The sequence below is a fragment of the Aspergillus flavus genome, chromosome 5, assembly GCF_009017415.1.
Source record: "Aspergillus flavus chromosome 5, complete sequence".
Classification (NCBI taxonomy): domain Eukaryota; kingdom Fungi; phylum Ascomycota; class Eurotiomycetes; order Eurotiales; family Aspergillaceae; genus Aspergillus; species Aspergillus flavus.
Genome location: NC_092408.1, coordinates 1,267,837 through 1,279,840, shown reverse-complemented (window position 1 = coordinate 1,279,840; position 12,004 = coordinate 1,267,837). Strand labels below are relative to the sequence as shown.

Here is a 12,004-nt window from a genome sequence, read left to right as displayed (position 1 = left end):
TGGGTATGGTCACTTGGCGTTACATGCATGAAGAAAAGTGGGACTGCCTGGGCTGGAAGGCCATAAACATGCCAAGCAGCAGCCTTCCAGATCTGAGCCTAGTGACTCTCGATCTGGCATCACATTTGCCAGCACTGATTCATCTATTTTGCTAGGTCGCTTTCATAGGAAATAATGTTCTCCGTAGTTATCCCATAGAACTTTCCACCAGCATTAGTTTACGTAGCTGGGCTATCTAAAACCACTTTGACCCAATCCTAACGTGACGATTCGTCATTGGGTTGCCCAGGAATATCTCGCACCGGGCTATGAGGTTCGACAAAGATTGCTACATGTAGACAGCTATTCTAACGTGGGTAATAACGGATTGTGATGTTAATAGCGCTATTACATATCCTCGAAATTAACCATTTGAAACCCATCTTCAACTAATAGAGAAGCCCGAGGGAAAGTATGACTATAAAAAGTTTTGCTATGATAGTCATTCAGAACTTTAATCTAGCAAAGTCTGAGAACCACTCCACGATTGTAATCTAATTCATGGTAACAAGGTGCCGCCTTATTTTGACCAGAGCCTTTCTGCGCGTACTAACAAAGTGCTTAGACAGCCCATCCCAGCACCTCGGCTGGAGAGACGTATGGAACATAGATCACTCTATATAGTCGCTGGGGTATTACAACTGCTTGCAAGCTCAGTCAAGACGCGTACCCAACATTCACTATTAGATAGTCCGTCCCATATCAGTTCACCAACCGGTCTCTCGTAGAATGGTCATTCCGCGGGTCACGCAACAGACCTCTGACAGTAACGGACTGTCAATGAAGTCAATTGTTGGCCAATTACCCTATCTCTACCATGGAGACATTGGCCTCCTTTGTTCGTGCCAGCTACTATTAAAGACATCAATCATGATCGCTCTCATTATGGTGGTGGCTTCACGGGCACCTTGGCTCACTCAGCCATCTATTGCCGTGTCAGGAAAGAGAACACAGTATAGTAACCATAGAATACCCACGGATGTCACTCGCTGTGATTTCAGAATGGCTTGTCATACATGGCTGATAGACTTGACCACCGCTGTTCATGAACGTCGTATGCCATCACCGTCGTGAACTCAATTTGCAGTCGACCATTCAGACATCCCATACATCTGGCTTCAAAACAGATACCATCATGTTTAGCATGGGGAATTTGTTCGGTAGTGCATACTACCACTTGATATATTGTTATTCTTTCAGTATGAGAGATATACTTTCTTAAATTTATCAAGTCATGATTCAAGGACAGCCAATTATGTCACGGTGTTTTGTCTGTCCAAGCACCACTTGGTCTCCACGACTTCCACAGTTGTCCCGTCCACATAGCGTTCCACTAAGTGGCTATACGTATAGCGTCTGCTCCACCTATTATGACAACCAACTATATCAGCAGCCGGTCTATTAACCGAAACTGCAATTCTCTCTTACGACATCGCTTCCGCTTTGAACGTTTCTCAGGGACACTTGAATGGGGGCCAGCGGTGGAACTGCAGGACCACGTGAATCATCACATCAATAGCTATGCTAAATATGTAAAATGGGCCAGGAGGGGGAGGATCCAGTAAGGTGAATACTTCACTCCTTCCGTTACGCCATTATCGGAGATGTTCGTTCCACAGCTGATAACCCGGAGCTAGTGTGAAACATGCGCCCATAGAACCTTCAAAGGTACTAGAGTGTGAGATTGTCTTAGTTAGCGGCTACTTAACAAAGACTGCTCCAGTCTCTAGGCAACCCTTCTGCGATCGCGTACACCCTTCGCCGCGTAGATTCGCTAACCTACTAAATGTCCCTCGGTGGTGCAGAAAGCGCATTACTAAGAAAGGAGAGCTGTTAGTAAGATAGCCAATAGCTGCGATTTAGATCCTATATAGGTCGCGAATATCATCGAGGATGTTCTCTTGAATGGTGCTGACACTCTTGTATGCAACTCAATATAGTAGAAGGTTTTCTGTAATGTATGGCTTCTTACGAATGGAAAGATGGTGTACAGAGCTATAACTCATTATATACACGAAACATGAATAGATAGGTATGCATAGCGATGTACAGGAGGCTGTATCGTCCTTGTGGATGTATTTTATCTGAATGCAACATTATCACACAGGGGGCATAAGTAGTAGCGGGGCTGAAATAGTTTGGGAGGATCTAGACAAACACCGGAGGCTGTCGTGTCATGACAAAAAGTAATGACAGAATACGCTGGGCTGGTAGGCTCTTCGCCCTTGATGAGTCCAGCCCGTGCCAGTGGTGCTCCTAACGGCGTCTCTTTTTCGCAGTCGTCGACGAGATACTGCTTGAGATTGGTACCTCTTTGACACTCAATTCCCTGTCGCAGAACCACCTGCATCGCACCCTGAGAGTCAAGTTGCACGACTCTCGTACGCAGTATCGTATGGGCTGTGACGGTGGCATCCCATGCGGTGCGAAACCTCTCGAAAGTAATGCCATCTTTCAGGCGATACACTTATCGAGCGACGTATGTGCGTGGGTTCTTGACAGAGAGCGCTACCAAGGCTTCTTGCACGACTGTGCAAGGATAAACATCCTCAACATCTTTTTCGATAGTCCCGCATAGTCGGCTGACAGTGGGGAGAAAATCGTTCAATCCAGCGCTCTTTGGTAATAGAGTTAGAACCGGAGATTGTTGAGGGGCCAGTATACCATTCTGTGTGTTCTGGTTAAGGTGATCTGGGGTTGCATCTGGGGTTTCGTAGAACAGTGTCATGATTCTGAGACCCAGCTGTACGACAGGATGAAGAAGAGATGATTACTAGAGAAGTTAATCCTCGTCAATAGCTACTCACCCGGCAGGTAGAACCCCTTTCAGCTGAGGTGACCCTGGATATATACGGCAATTGGCGCGATCCCAAGTGCGTCGACGGACAAATACAGGTTCCCATTCGCAAAAAAGATCTGCATTCAGCTGCTCATTTTGTTCTTGATGATCTCGTGAAATCGCGCAATAAACTATGGCTTTTTTTTACTTTCTACTCTGTCCTCGACTATTCTCAATCTATTCTAAAATGCAATCTTGCCGTCGTAGACAGTCTCAATCTTTTTATCTCTTCCTGATAGCCATCTACCAATACCCCTTTGATCAGATAACAGACTAATGGACAACTTCTTTGTTCACACTGCCCAGAGCAGGCCAGATCTTTGGAAGTCCCTTGAAGATCCAACACATCCACTGAATGCTGCCTGGCCACTTTTCCTTGACCAAGACATATACCTCCAGCACTACTGCAGCCAACTGAGCAAGATCGAAGCATTTGCTTGTTTCCAATACGCCATTGTCCAGATAGATGACTACGATCAAGAGCATATCATCGCCTGTGGACGTTCTCTTCCATTCTACTGGCCCGAATTAGCCAAAGTCGGGGGCAAAATAGGCCTCGCTCAGCACCCAAAAGTGCTACATACCCTCCCAGACGAAGGTTATGATGCCATCCTCTCACGAGCTTTTGAACAATATTATGCCCGAGAAGGCATTTTCCAAGATACAGACAGGCCAACCTCGTTCAACGATCCCCCCGCAGCCAGAACCGAACCACCCAACGCACTGTCCGCCATTTCCATCACCGTTTCCCCAGAATACCGCTCTCGGGGCTTAGCAGAAGCTCTTATCCTGGCTATGAAACAAGCAGCCATCGAGCGCAACTTTGACGCAATGGTAGTACCGCAACGGCCGACACGGAAATCTGAATTCCCAACGACAGATATGATCGATTACATATTATGGCCGGCGACGACAGTTGCAACCCACTCTCCTGGTACGACAGTTCGAAAACCAGACTCTAACCTCCCGTTTGACCCGTGGCTACGCAAGCATGCTCGGCTGGGGGCCAAGGTGATCAAGGTCGCGCGGAGAAGTATGCGTGTAGAGGGCAGTGTGGAAGAGTGGCAACAGTGGACGGGGGTCAATATCCCGCAGACTACACGACAAGGCGTACGTAGAAGTTACTTTTCCAAGAGGCCGGGTACCATTGCGGTATTACGTGGATGAGCAGCGCTGTGTCTACGTCGAGCCAAATGTCTGGCTCCATCATGCGCTGCCATGCTTCAACATACCTATTCCCCTTGATTCACCAATAGTGTAACTCGAAAGCTTTCTTTGTATATTTCTGTGCTTCCATAGACTCAAATGAAGATAGGAACATAGTCTACAAGTAATATGGGCCTCATATCCTTTCTTCCCTCCACAAAGTCGATCATCTCATTTTCACGGCGTGGCTAGTGTATAGGTGCGATTCGGACAGATCAGACCTCAGTGAATAGGCGAAACACGCTTGCCTGGGTATATACTTTCAGATTCATCCTCTCATCTGACAAATCTCGCACCGGCACTTTCGATTCCCACTTTAGGCTCTAGGAATTTAAGACATGTTTAGGACGCCCAATGACTGGCTCAGTAGGTGTGAAATTAGCTAATAGAATCCATAAAGGTTTTAGAAAGTCGTAGTTCAGCTGCTGTGGAGCGGCTGCCGCGGATCATAGATTTCTTTTAGGGTTTGGACTGTGAAGAGATCAGAGTAGTTCTATTGAATAGACGTAGACTCAGGAAATGATTCATACTCTTGATGCAGAATCCCATCCACTGCATGTTACCAGGGAGAGATTGCGATATTGCATATCGTTACCGCCGAGGAACTGCCATTTCCTATCTCCATACTGGCGCCCACCATTCTGAGGATACAGAAGGCAAGAACAGAAGGACTACAGTTGAAGATCCACAAAGCTTATACAGTGATAGAAGTGGCCGAAAGAGCAACTCCATGAGAGGTACCGTGATTTCGATATACCTGAACTGCCAAAGGCTTCATTGAACTGGAGTCTTCTGAATCTTGTGTTAGTATTGGGAAGTTGGGCGAAGGTTATTACACCAAACCATTCCGACTCATATGGACAATGGCAAAGTGGTTGTTGCTCGCATCCCGAATCCAAACGCGCGACCAACTTTTTTGATGACGGCATCTGAGGTCGTGAGAAGGGGTTCGATCGTCAGTGGCGCATCGATATAGTTGATACCCTGCCTAGTTGATATTTATGCTAGTTAAGAAACAATCTATACCCTCAGTACCGCACGCCCCATCATACTCTGGAACTGATAAATCGATTCGACCCACTGTGTGAAACCTCAATACATCAAGTTCCAGCACGGTCCGAGTAAGGGCATTGTAGATGTTTAGGTAGATATGGACATTGCCAAAGGTGCAGTCAATGAAAGACATGGCTGCTATCCCACGGCGATTGTTATCTGAGACACTTCTTGAGTAAGTAAATCACAACCTGGCATGTCAAACTCTCTTATTCAAATACATATGGCTACCTCTTACTTACAGTAATGATGCACCAGCGAACTCTCATCCTGCCAAGCTTGAAGCAGGGGGGTTACTGAATGAGATCTGGAAAAGTATTACCGCGAGATCCTCAGTTAGCCTAGTGGTGGACACGGCTTTGTCGAATACGGGACACGGCGATATAGTTATTGGCCAAGGACCTTTTGGTGATGAGGTTCTTCGGTCTCCTGACGGCTTCAGAAGAGCTGATCAAATCTAGTTTGCGGGAAACACCTAAGATAGGAATGTCTATAGCTATGAGTCTTCGGCATTATAAGGATGGACGGGGTTGTACAGGACGCCATGTCAGGAAACCTAGGTATAATTGGGTAGACTTCCCATAAGGCATTTGAAAGGATCCTGTGCAATTACTCTCATCCAAAATTTCGCTGGATAAAGAGCATCAAAAATACTTACCGAGAAAAGACGTATATAATGTGGACCGAAACCCATGCATCACAGAGTTATATATATAAGCACAGGCGTAGGATAAAGCCTCTCCTTGAGCTGCGACCACTGTGTGAAACATGAATGCTTCGTAAACATAACGCACTCCACGTTGATTATGTGAACCAGTTCTTGATCAGTGATGGACTTTATCCGCTAGGATTGCCAAGCATATGAAGCCAAAGGGACGTGTTTCCCTATGTTGATGTTCTTTCGGAGGAGCTGCGGACCAACCAATCAGATGGCGGCCCGCATTTTTTGCTGTGACCAAAAATTTCCAAGCGGCAAGTGGAAGTGAAGCTCCTTTGATTGATAGTCGTCGCCTCGCATTTTCTCGTTCATCCTTTGTCCCGGTTTGCCATTCTTGAGCATATCTATTCCGTATATACAACGAATTTGATCGTTTTTTACGCCCTGTTCTTAAAATTCACAATGGTCGGACCAACAGCCTCCCTTACTCCCCTTTCTCGCGCCGATGGTTCGGCTTCTTACCAATGTCCTTCGACCGGATCTAATATCCTAGGATCGGTAAATGCGCCAATTGAGCTCCCTGGACGCCGGGATGCCCTCAAGCCAGAGGATGCGACCGTGGAAGTTTTCGTGAAGCCGGGTACCGCACCCGGTGGGGTTGGTGAACGATACGTCGAAGGAATCATCAAGAACATGCTGGGCAAATTGATCCTGGGACGAGAGAAAGGCTACGCTAGGCGTGGTGTGGTTATCACCTTGGCTATTGTGGGAGGAGAAAGTGTCGCTAGGGGCGATTCGGTGGGTGTCTCCTGTCGCAACAATGATCGACTAACATAAAGAATAATGGCTAACTTGGATGGAATGGGCATACAGTACTTGACTTTGCTCCCCGCTCTCCTTCACACTTCTTTGTTGGCGCTACTTTCCGCATCCGTTCCTCTATCCATGACCTATTCCGCAACCGTGCTGGCTGTCGATACTTCAGGGGAGATTATTCGGGAGCCCTCGGTGAAGGAAGCCGCCGCCGCCGCCTCTCTTCACGTTCTCGCCTTCTCATCCAATGGCCATCTCCTGTTGAACGAAAGTCAGGGACCTTTTGACTTTGAGACCTGGGAGAAGGTACACCAGCGCGCTTTGGCCATCTGCCACGGGACTGTCGCCCGTAGCTCCGACGGAGACGTGGCTATGGCCGAGGACGTGGACGGGCAGCCCCTGGAAGGCGCGTTGCGGGAGGCTATAGAAGAAAAAATCCAGCAAGATTACTCCTGGAAGATCGATGCGGCCTGAATGTTGGATTTGCAGTAAAAAACACCGAGCAATAAAGTTGGGATTGATAACCAACGGCAATGTTCACCCCATCTGGTATGCCAGCGTACCCACTGCGGTTGATGCACCGGAGGTCTACCACGATCATTTACACTTCTCACCATTGAACCTTGGCCTGACTCGTGTGTTGGATCGCACATACGCGGGGCATTTTACTGTCCACAGGGATATCATTGGCGCTCACCGGATTTCCAATTTGACGGACTACGAGTGGATACGAAGGAACGAGATACGAATAAGGGTCAAGCGTCGCGACGCGCGAAACCTCTTCTGGTGACATCCGGTGCTTATCGGGGTTCACCTACAGACACTACTGCACACAAATCCATCTGGTGTATTTACACACGTACGACGCTAAGGAAAGTTGTCCAACTAAACCACATGATAATGGTGTCTTGAGTGGATATTACCGAATAGAAATGCTGTCTGCGTTGAGTTTGTTTCGGTGCCACTGGAGTGTGATGTGTTTCTAGATCCTGCATTTTGTAATCACCCGTCTCACGCGTAGCGACTGTAGTACTTGTGTGTTCACGCCAGACTGAGTGGAAATGATACACTGTAAAAAAAGAATCGAAAAAAAAGGGAAAAAAAAGGGAAAAAAAAGGGAGGAAGGAGTGAGAAATATTCCGCCAATTATTGACAAGGATTCACGGAGCTGAAGTGACGCCCCCTTGCAGATGATTCCATGCCACAATGAATTGAGTGTGTGAAGAATGTTTATCAAGCAGAAAAAACACGGAAAAAGCATGCTGGAGGGGAAGAATAATCATGATGGGGACTTGGACAATGATTATCAATTCTTGAATAAGGCGAGTTTAACGCCGACGCCAATGAATCATCGACGGAAATAACCTAGGGTGGTGCGGAGATAAGTTTGTTCACTAAACAAAGTTTCATGAACTAACCAACTACATGGAAGCCTATCGAAGTGGAAATCACCAATCCCAATGATTTCCGGAGTCCGGGCCGCATTTCTTCCCTTACAACTGTGTTCCCCATAATCCATCATTGCATTTATTGTCCTTTACCCTGTTCTTCCCCTCCCCACACTATCGTCCGGAGGAATCTCACATAAATCTGTCCGGTTGCCCATGGCTTCCCCAGGGTCCAACCATGGTCTAGTGAAGTCGACATGCGCTGATACTCCTTCCTCTACTCCTACGGCGCTGTCTGCTCCGGTGTCCTCCACATCATCATCGTCCTCCACCCCGCTGTCCGATTCCGATCGTCCTTCTTCCTCAACGTCCACCACCACCGTCGGAACCTCCCTCCTTCGCGATTATGCATGCCACATAGACCCTTCGCAGACACCGAACGACGTACATGCGAGCGATTCCCACCCGGGATCCTGTAGTAACAGTGCTTCGCAGAAGGCTGACCTCCGGGACGACGCCGCCGTCTTATCGTTGCCCTCGTCGCCCTTCCTCCCTCTCCGCTCCGCTGCCTCGTTGAAGGCTCACAATCGGAACGCCCTTTCCACCGATTCAATCCCTCGACAGACGATCATGAAAGCGCTCGCATCCCGTCCGTCCATATCCAATCCTAATAATTCCAACGTGCCGCTGGCGGCCTCCCTCGGGCTTCTCTCAAATAGCGCCTCCACCAGTCCTCCGGATGAAAAGGAGCGTCGCTCCAGTAATCCATCCTCGCAGAAGCTCTCTGCCGCGCTCTCCAACCTTCAGCTCGGCCCGTATCTGGATCGCTTACCCCCGACCGCACGATTGGCTATGCAATCGCCGTGCTTTTTCCATCAACGGTTTGACGATGCTGTGAATATCCAGAAGGTTCTCGAAGAAATCACGGACGATGAATGGCTGTCGCACTCTCGCCTAGTCCAGACGGCGACTGGTGTTCGGGAGGTGTCGAAGCAGCTGCAGCGTCGGCCTATCAAGCGTGCCGTACGGAATGTCATGATAGTCACGAAGGCGCGTGATAACAGCCTGGTACACTTAACGCGGGAACTGGCGGAATGGCTTCTCTCCACTCCCCGGTATGGAAGTGATCTCGGTGTTAATGTCTATGTGGACGCTAAGTTACGGAATTCCAAACGTTTCGATGCGCCGGGGCTTCTGCAGATGGAACCTCGCTTTGAAAAGATGCTGCATTACTGGACCCCAGACCTCTGCTGGGAATCCCCGGAGAAGTTCGATCTTGTGCTGACCTTGGGTGGAGACGGAACGGTGCTCTTTACCTCGTGGCTCTTCCAGCGTATCGTACCTCCTATTCTTTGTTTCTCTCTTGGCAGTCTGGGATTCTTGACGAATTTTGAGTTCGAGAACTATAAGCAGCACTTGAACGCGGTCATGGGAGATGTAGGGATGCGGGTGAATCTTCGCATGCGGTTCACCTGCACCGTGTTCCGCAAGGACCGACGCAAGGAAGCTGAGGCTGGTGCCGTGGAAGAAGGCGAACAGTTTGAGGTTCTGAACGAACTGGTCATTGACCGTGGGCCATCGCCTTATGTGTCCAACCTGGAACTGTACGCGGATAATGATTTCTTAACGGTGGTTCAAGCGGACGGGTGTATCTTATCTACTCCAACCGGTACGTCACCTCCACCGACCCGGATGTACACAAACTGACTCCATACAGGATCTACCGCTTACTCTCTCTCCGCTGGAGGATCATTGATTCATCCTTCCATTCCGGGCATCCTTCTGACGCCCATTTGCCCTCACACACTGTCTTTCCGCCCAATGGTTCTCTCGGATTCGATGCTACTTCGCATTGCCGTGCCCGCCGGGTCCCGCTCCACAGCGTACTGCTCCTTTGATGGCAAAGGCCGCGTGGAACTCCGCCAAGGTGACTATGTCACTGTCGAAGCGAGTCAGTACCCATTCCCCACTGTGGTATCCGGTAGCGGAGAATGGTTCCAGAGTGTTCAGCGCGCGCTGCGGTGGAACACCCGCGGGGCTGTTCAGAAAAGCTTCTACCGTGGCTCGGAGGCTGGCCTGGAAGGGCTCGATGAGGGCGAAGACGAAGAATGGGACATTGACACCGATGCCGGAGCCGCTGGCACGGACAGTGGCATTGGCCCTAGTGAAGACGGCGACGCCGGATCGATTAGCCCGATGAAACGGCAAATGAGCATGCTCAGCATGTAGCGGCTTTAAAATTCATTCATTCTTTGGGTACTTACATTTTTCGTCTTGTATTACTGTTGGATACGCGCACTAGAAGTGTGCTGGAAGCATCATGGGATTTCTTGGCTCGGCGCTCGGATATTACTTTATTTTTAGGAGTTTTGCTTGCACATCATTTCGGGGAAAGCGATAGACTTCGATGTAATCGGCACTACTGGCAGGTTAGAGTATTTCGGATACTTACAGATATCGACATATGATAGACAGGTGTTGAATCCACGGATCAGTCAGAGATCCATTGGCATTTTCAAGGATTGGCAGAGTGTAAGGCATAGTACTGAGTATAGGGTACATTCAACCTCCCGGCTCATCATTACTTAATACTTTGCATTATTACACCCCTCCAATAAGTCGATCCATATCTAAATCAATACACACATAACTACAGTCCAGCCCTAAAGACCATCTACCAATCACAAGCCTCCGCCAAAAGCTTAGCCAAGTCCTCCAAATACTTCCTGTCAACCTCATCAAACCCATCCGGTTCCGTACAATCAATATCAATAATAGCAACCGTCTAAACCACAACCGCATTAGCACTCCCACAACCAAACCCAAAGAAATGAAAGCAGGAAAGAAAAGAACATACCTCCCCACCCACAAGAATCGGCACAACAATCTCACTCCTCGAACTCGCATCACAAGCAATATGACCAGGGAAACTCAACACATCCCCGACAAGGACCGTCTCCCGCTTCTCCGCTGCAGTGCCGCACACGCCCTTCCCGAACCGAATCTCCTGACACGCAGGCCGGCCCTGGAAAGGTCCTAGCCAGAGGACCTGCTTCTGGTTCTGGTTTTGTTTCTCGGTAGTTTGGGCATTGGGGAACTTGTCTTGGCGGATGTAGAAGCCGGCCCAGTTTACGGAGGAGGAGGGGCTGGGGAGGGCGGCGTAGGCGTGCCAGAGGAGGGAGGCGACGTTGGAGAAGTTACTGTTTTTTTTTTCTTGTTAGGGCCTTGAATCTTGGGTTTGGGATTCGAGGGAGTGAAGAGGGGAGGTTACCTGACCTGTTATTGTAGTCATTAGTCAATATTGTTTAAATAGAGGTATTTGGAGAGAAGGAGTAGGCATACCCAGTTACGCTGTCCATATACAAGACCCTGCGCCTGTTCGAGGACCTGCGTGTAGATGTCGGATTTGGAGGCGTTTTCGCCAAAGTAGGATGAATCGGCGTGGGGCTTAGATTGTTAGCCTTGTTTTCTTGGTAGAAGGAACCAATTGGGGACATTGAGGTTGGGACATACCATTGTGGTGATCCGGTATGGCTTTTGATGAGATGTGGGAGAGTAATGGAGGGGTTGGCTGGTTATCAGATTGAAGAATGTCGCAATGATGCAAAAGAATTGCTCGGGAAAAAAAGTGGGGCGCGGGGTTAAGATAAGTGGTCGGAGTTAGGATGCTCCAGATTTAGTATGTACATATTGCAGGGCTGAATATTGTATTGTGCAATGTGTCTGGGTGAAATTATGGATGTATTGTGTTAAGGAGGAAATGTGTGTGGCTAGGGTATGGACTATATAGGTTATGTTTGGGATATGTGTTGTGCATCATGCGAAGATCGGCGTGTTTTAGCTGGAGTCAAGGTATACTATCCGGGGGCTAATCAGCCCTATGGTTGGTACGGGGTTCATTGTTGGATTTTAGACTCCATGGCTACGGCCTGGCTAAATGCTGGTTCCACTCGGCGGTCGTGCTTGACCACCGGAGACTGCTTTACTGGAGACGAGTGTCTCTACACG

At 48.7% G+C, this 12,004-nt stretch overlaps 4 protein-coding genes across 4 annotated transcripts; 2 read left to right on the top strand and 2 right to left on the bottom strand.

Moving 5' to 3' along the window:
• Positions 1–2,506: 2,506 nt before the first annotated feature.
• On the bottom strand, positions 2,507–2,767 carry F9C07_6486 (uncharacterized protein; the record flags this gene model as incomplete). Its single annotated transcript, XM_071511476.1, has 1 exon — positions 2,507–2,767. One exon carries the CDS (start codon positions 2,765–2,767, stop codon positions 2,507–2,509), a length of 261 nt encoding a protein of 86 aa, XP_071364340.1.
• Positions 2,768–3,154: 387 nt separating this feature from the next.
• Positions 3,155–4,045, top strand: F9C07_2107795 (uncharacterized protein; the record flags this gene model as incomplete). The annotated part of the gene is made up of 1 exon (XM_041286298.1): positions 3,155–4,045. One exon carries the CDS (start codon positions 3,155–3,157, stop codon positions 4,043–4,045), a length of 891 nt encoding a protein of 296 aa, XP_041147434.1.
• Positions 4,046–6,257: 2,212 nt separating this feature from the next.
• F9C07_2070964 (ATP-NAD kinase-like domain-containing protein) lies at positions 6,258–10,225 on the top strand (the record flags this gene model as incomplete). Its single annotated transcript, XM_041292727.2, has 3 exons — positions 6,258–6,593; positions 8,429–9,665; positions 9,714–10,225. 3 exons carry the CDS (start codon positions 6,258–6,260, stop codon positions 10,223–10,225), a joined length of 2,085 nt encoding a protein of 694 aa, XP_041147432.2.
• A 208-nt stretch (positions 10,226–10,433) lies between these two features.
• F9C07_1638097 (GAF domain nucleotide-binding protein) lies at positions 10,434–11,720 on the bottom strand. Its single transcript, XM_041286289.2, has 5 exons — positions 11,510–11,720; positions 11,339–11,443; positions 11,268–11,272; positions 10,854–11,196; positions 10,434–10,781 (listed from the first exon to the last, which is right to left on the bottom strand). The coding sequence occupies exons 1-5, from the start codon at positions 11,510–11,512 to the stop codon at positions 10,671–10,673; spliced, it is 567 nt and encodes a 188-aa protein (XP_041147431.1). The 5' UTR covers positions 11,513–11,720; the 3' UTR covers positions 10,434–10,670.
• Positions 11,721–12,004: the final 284 nt, after the last annotated feature.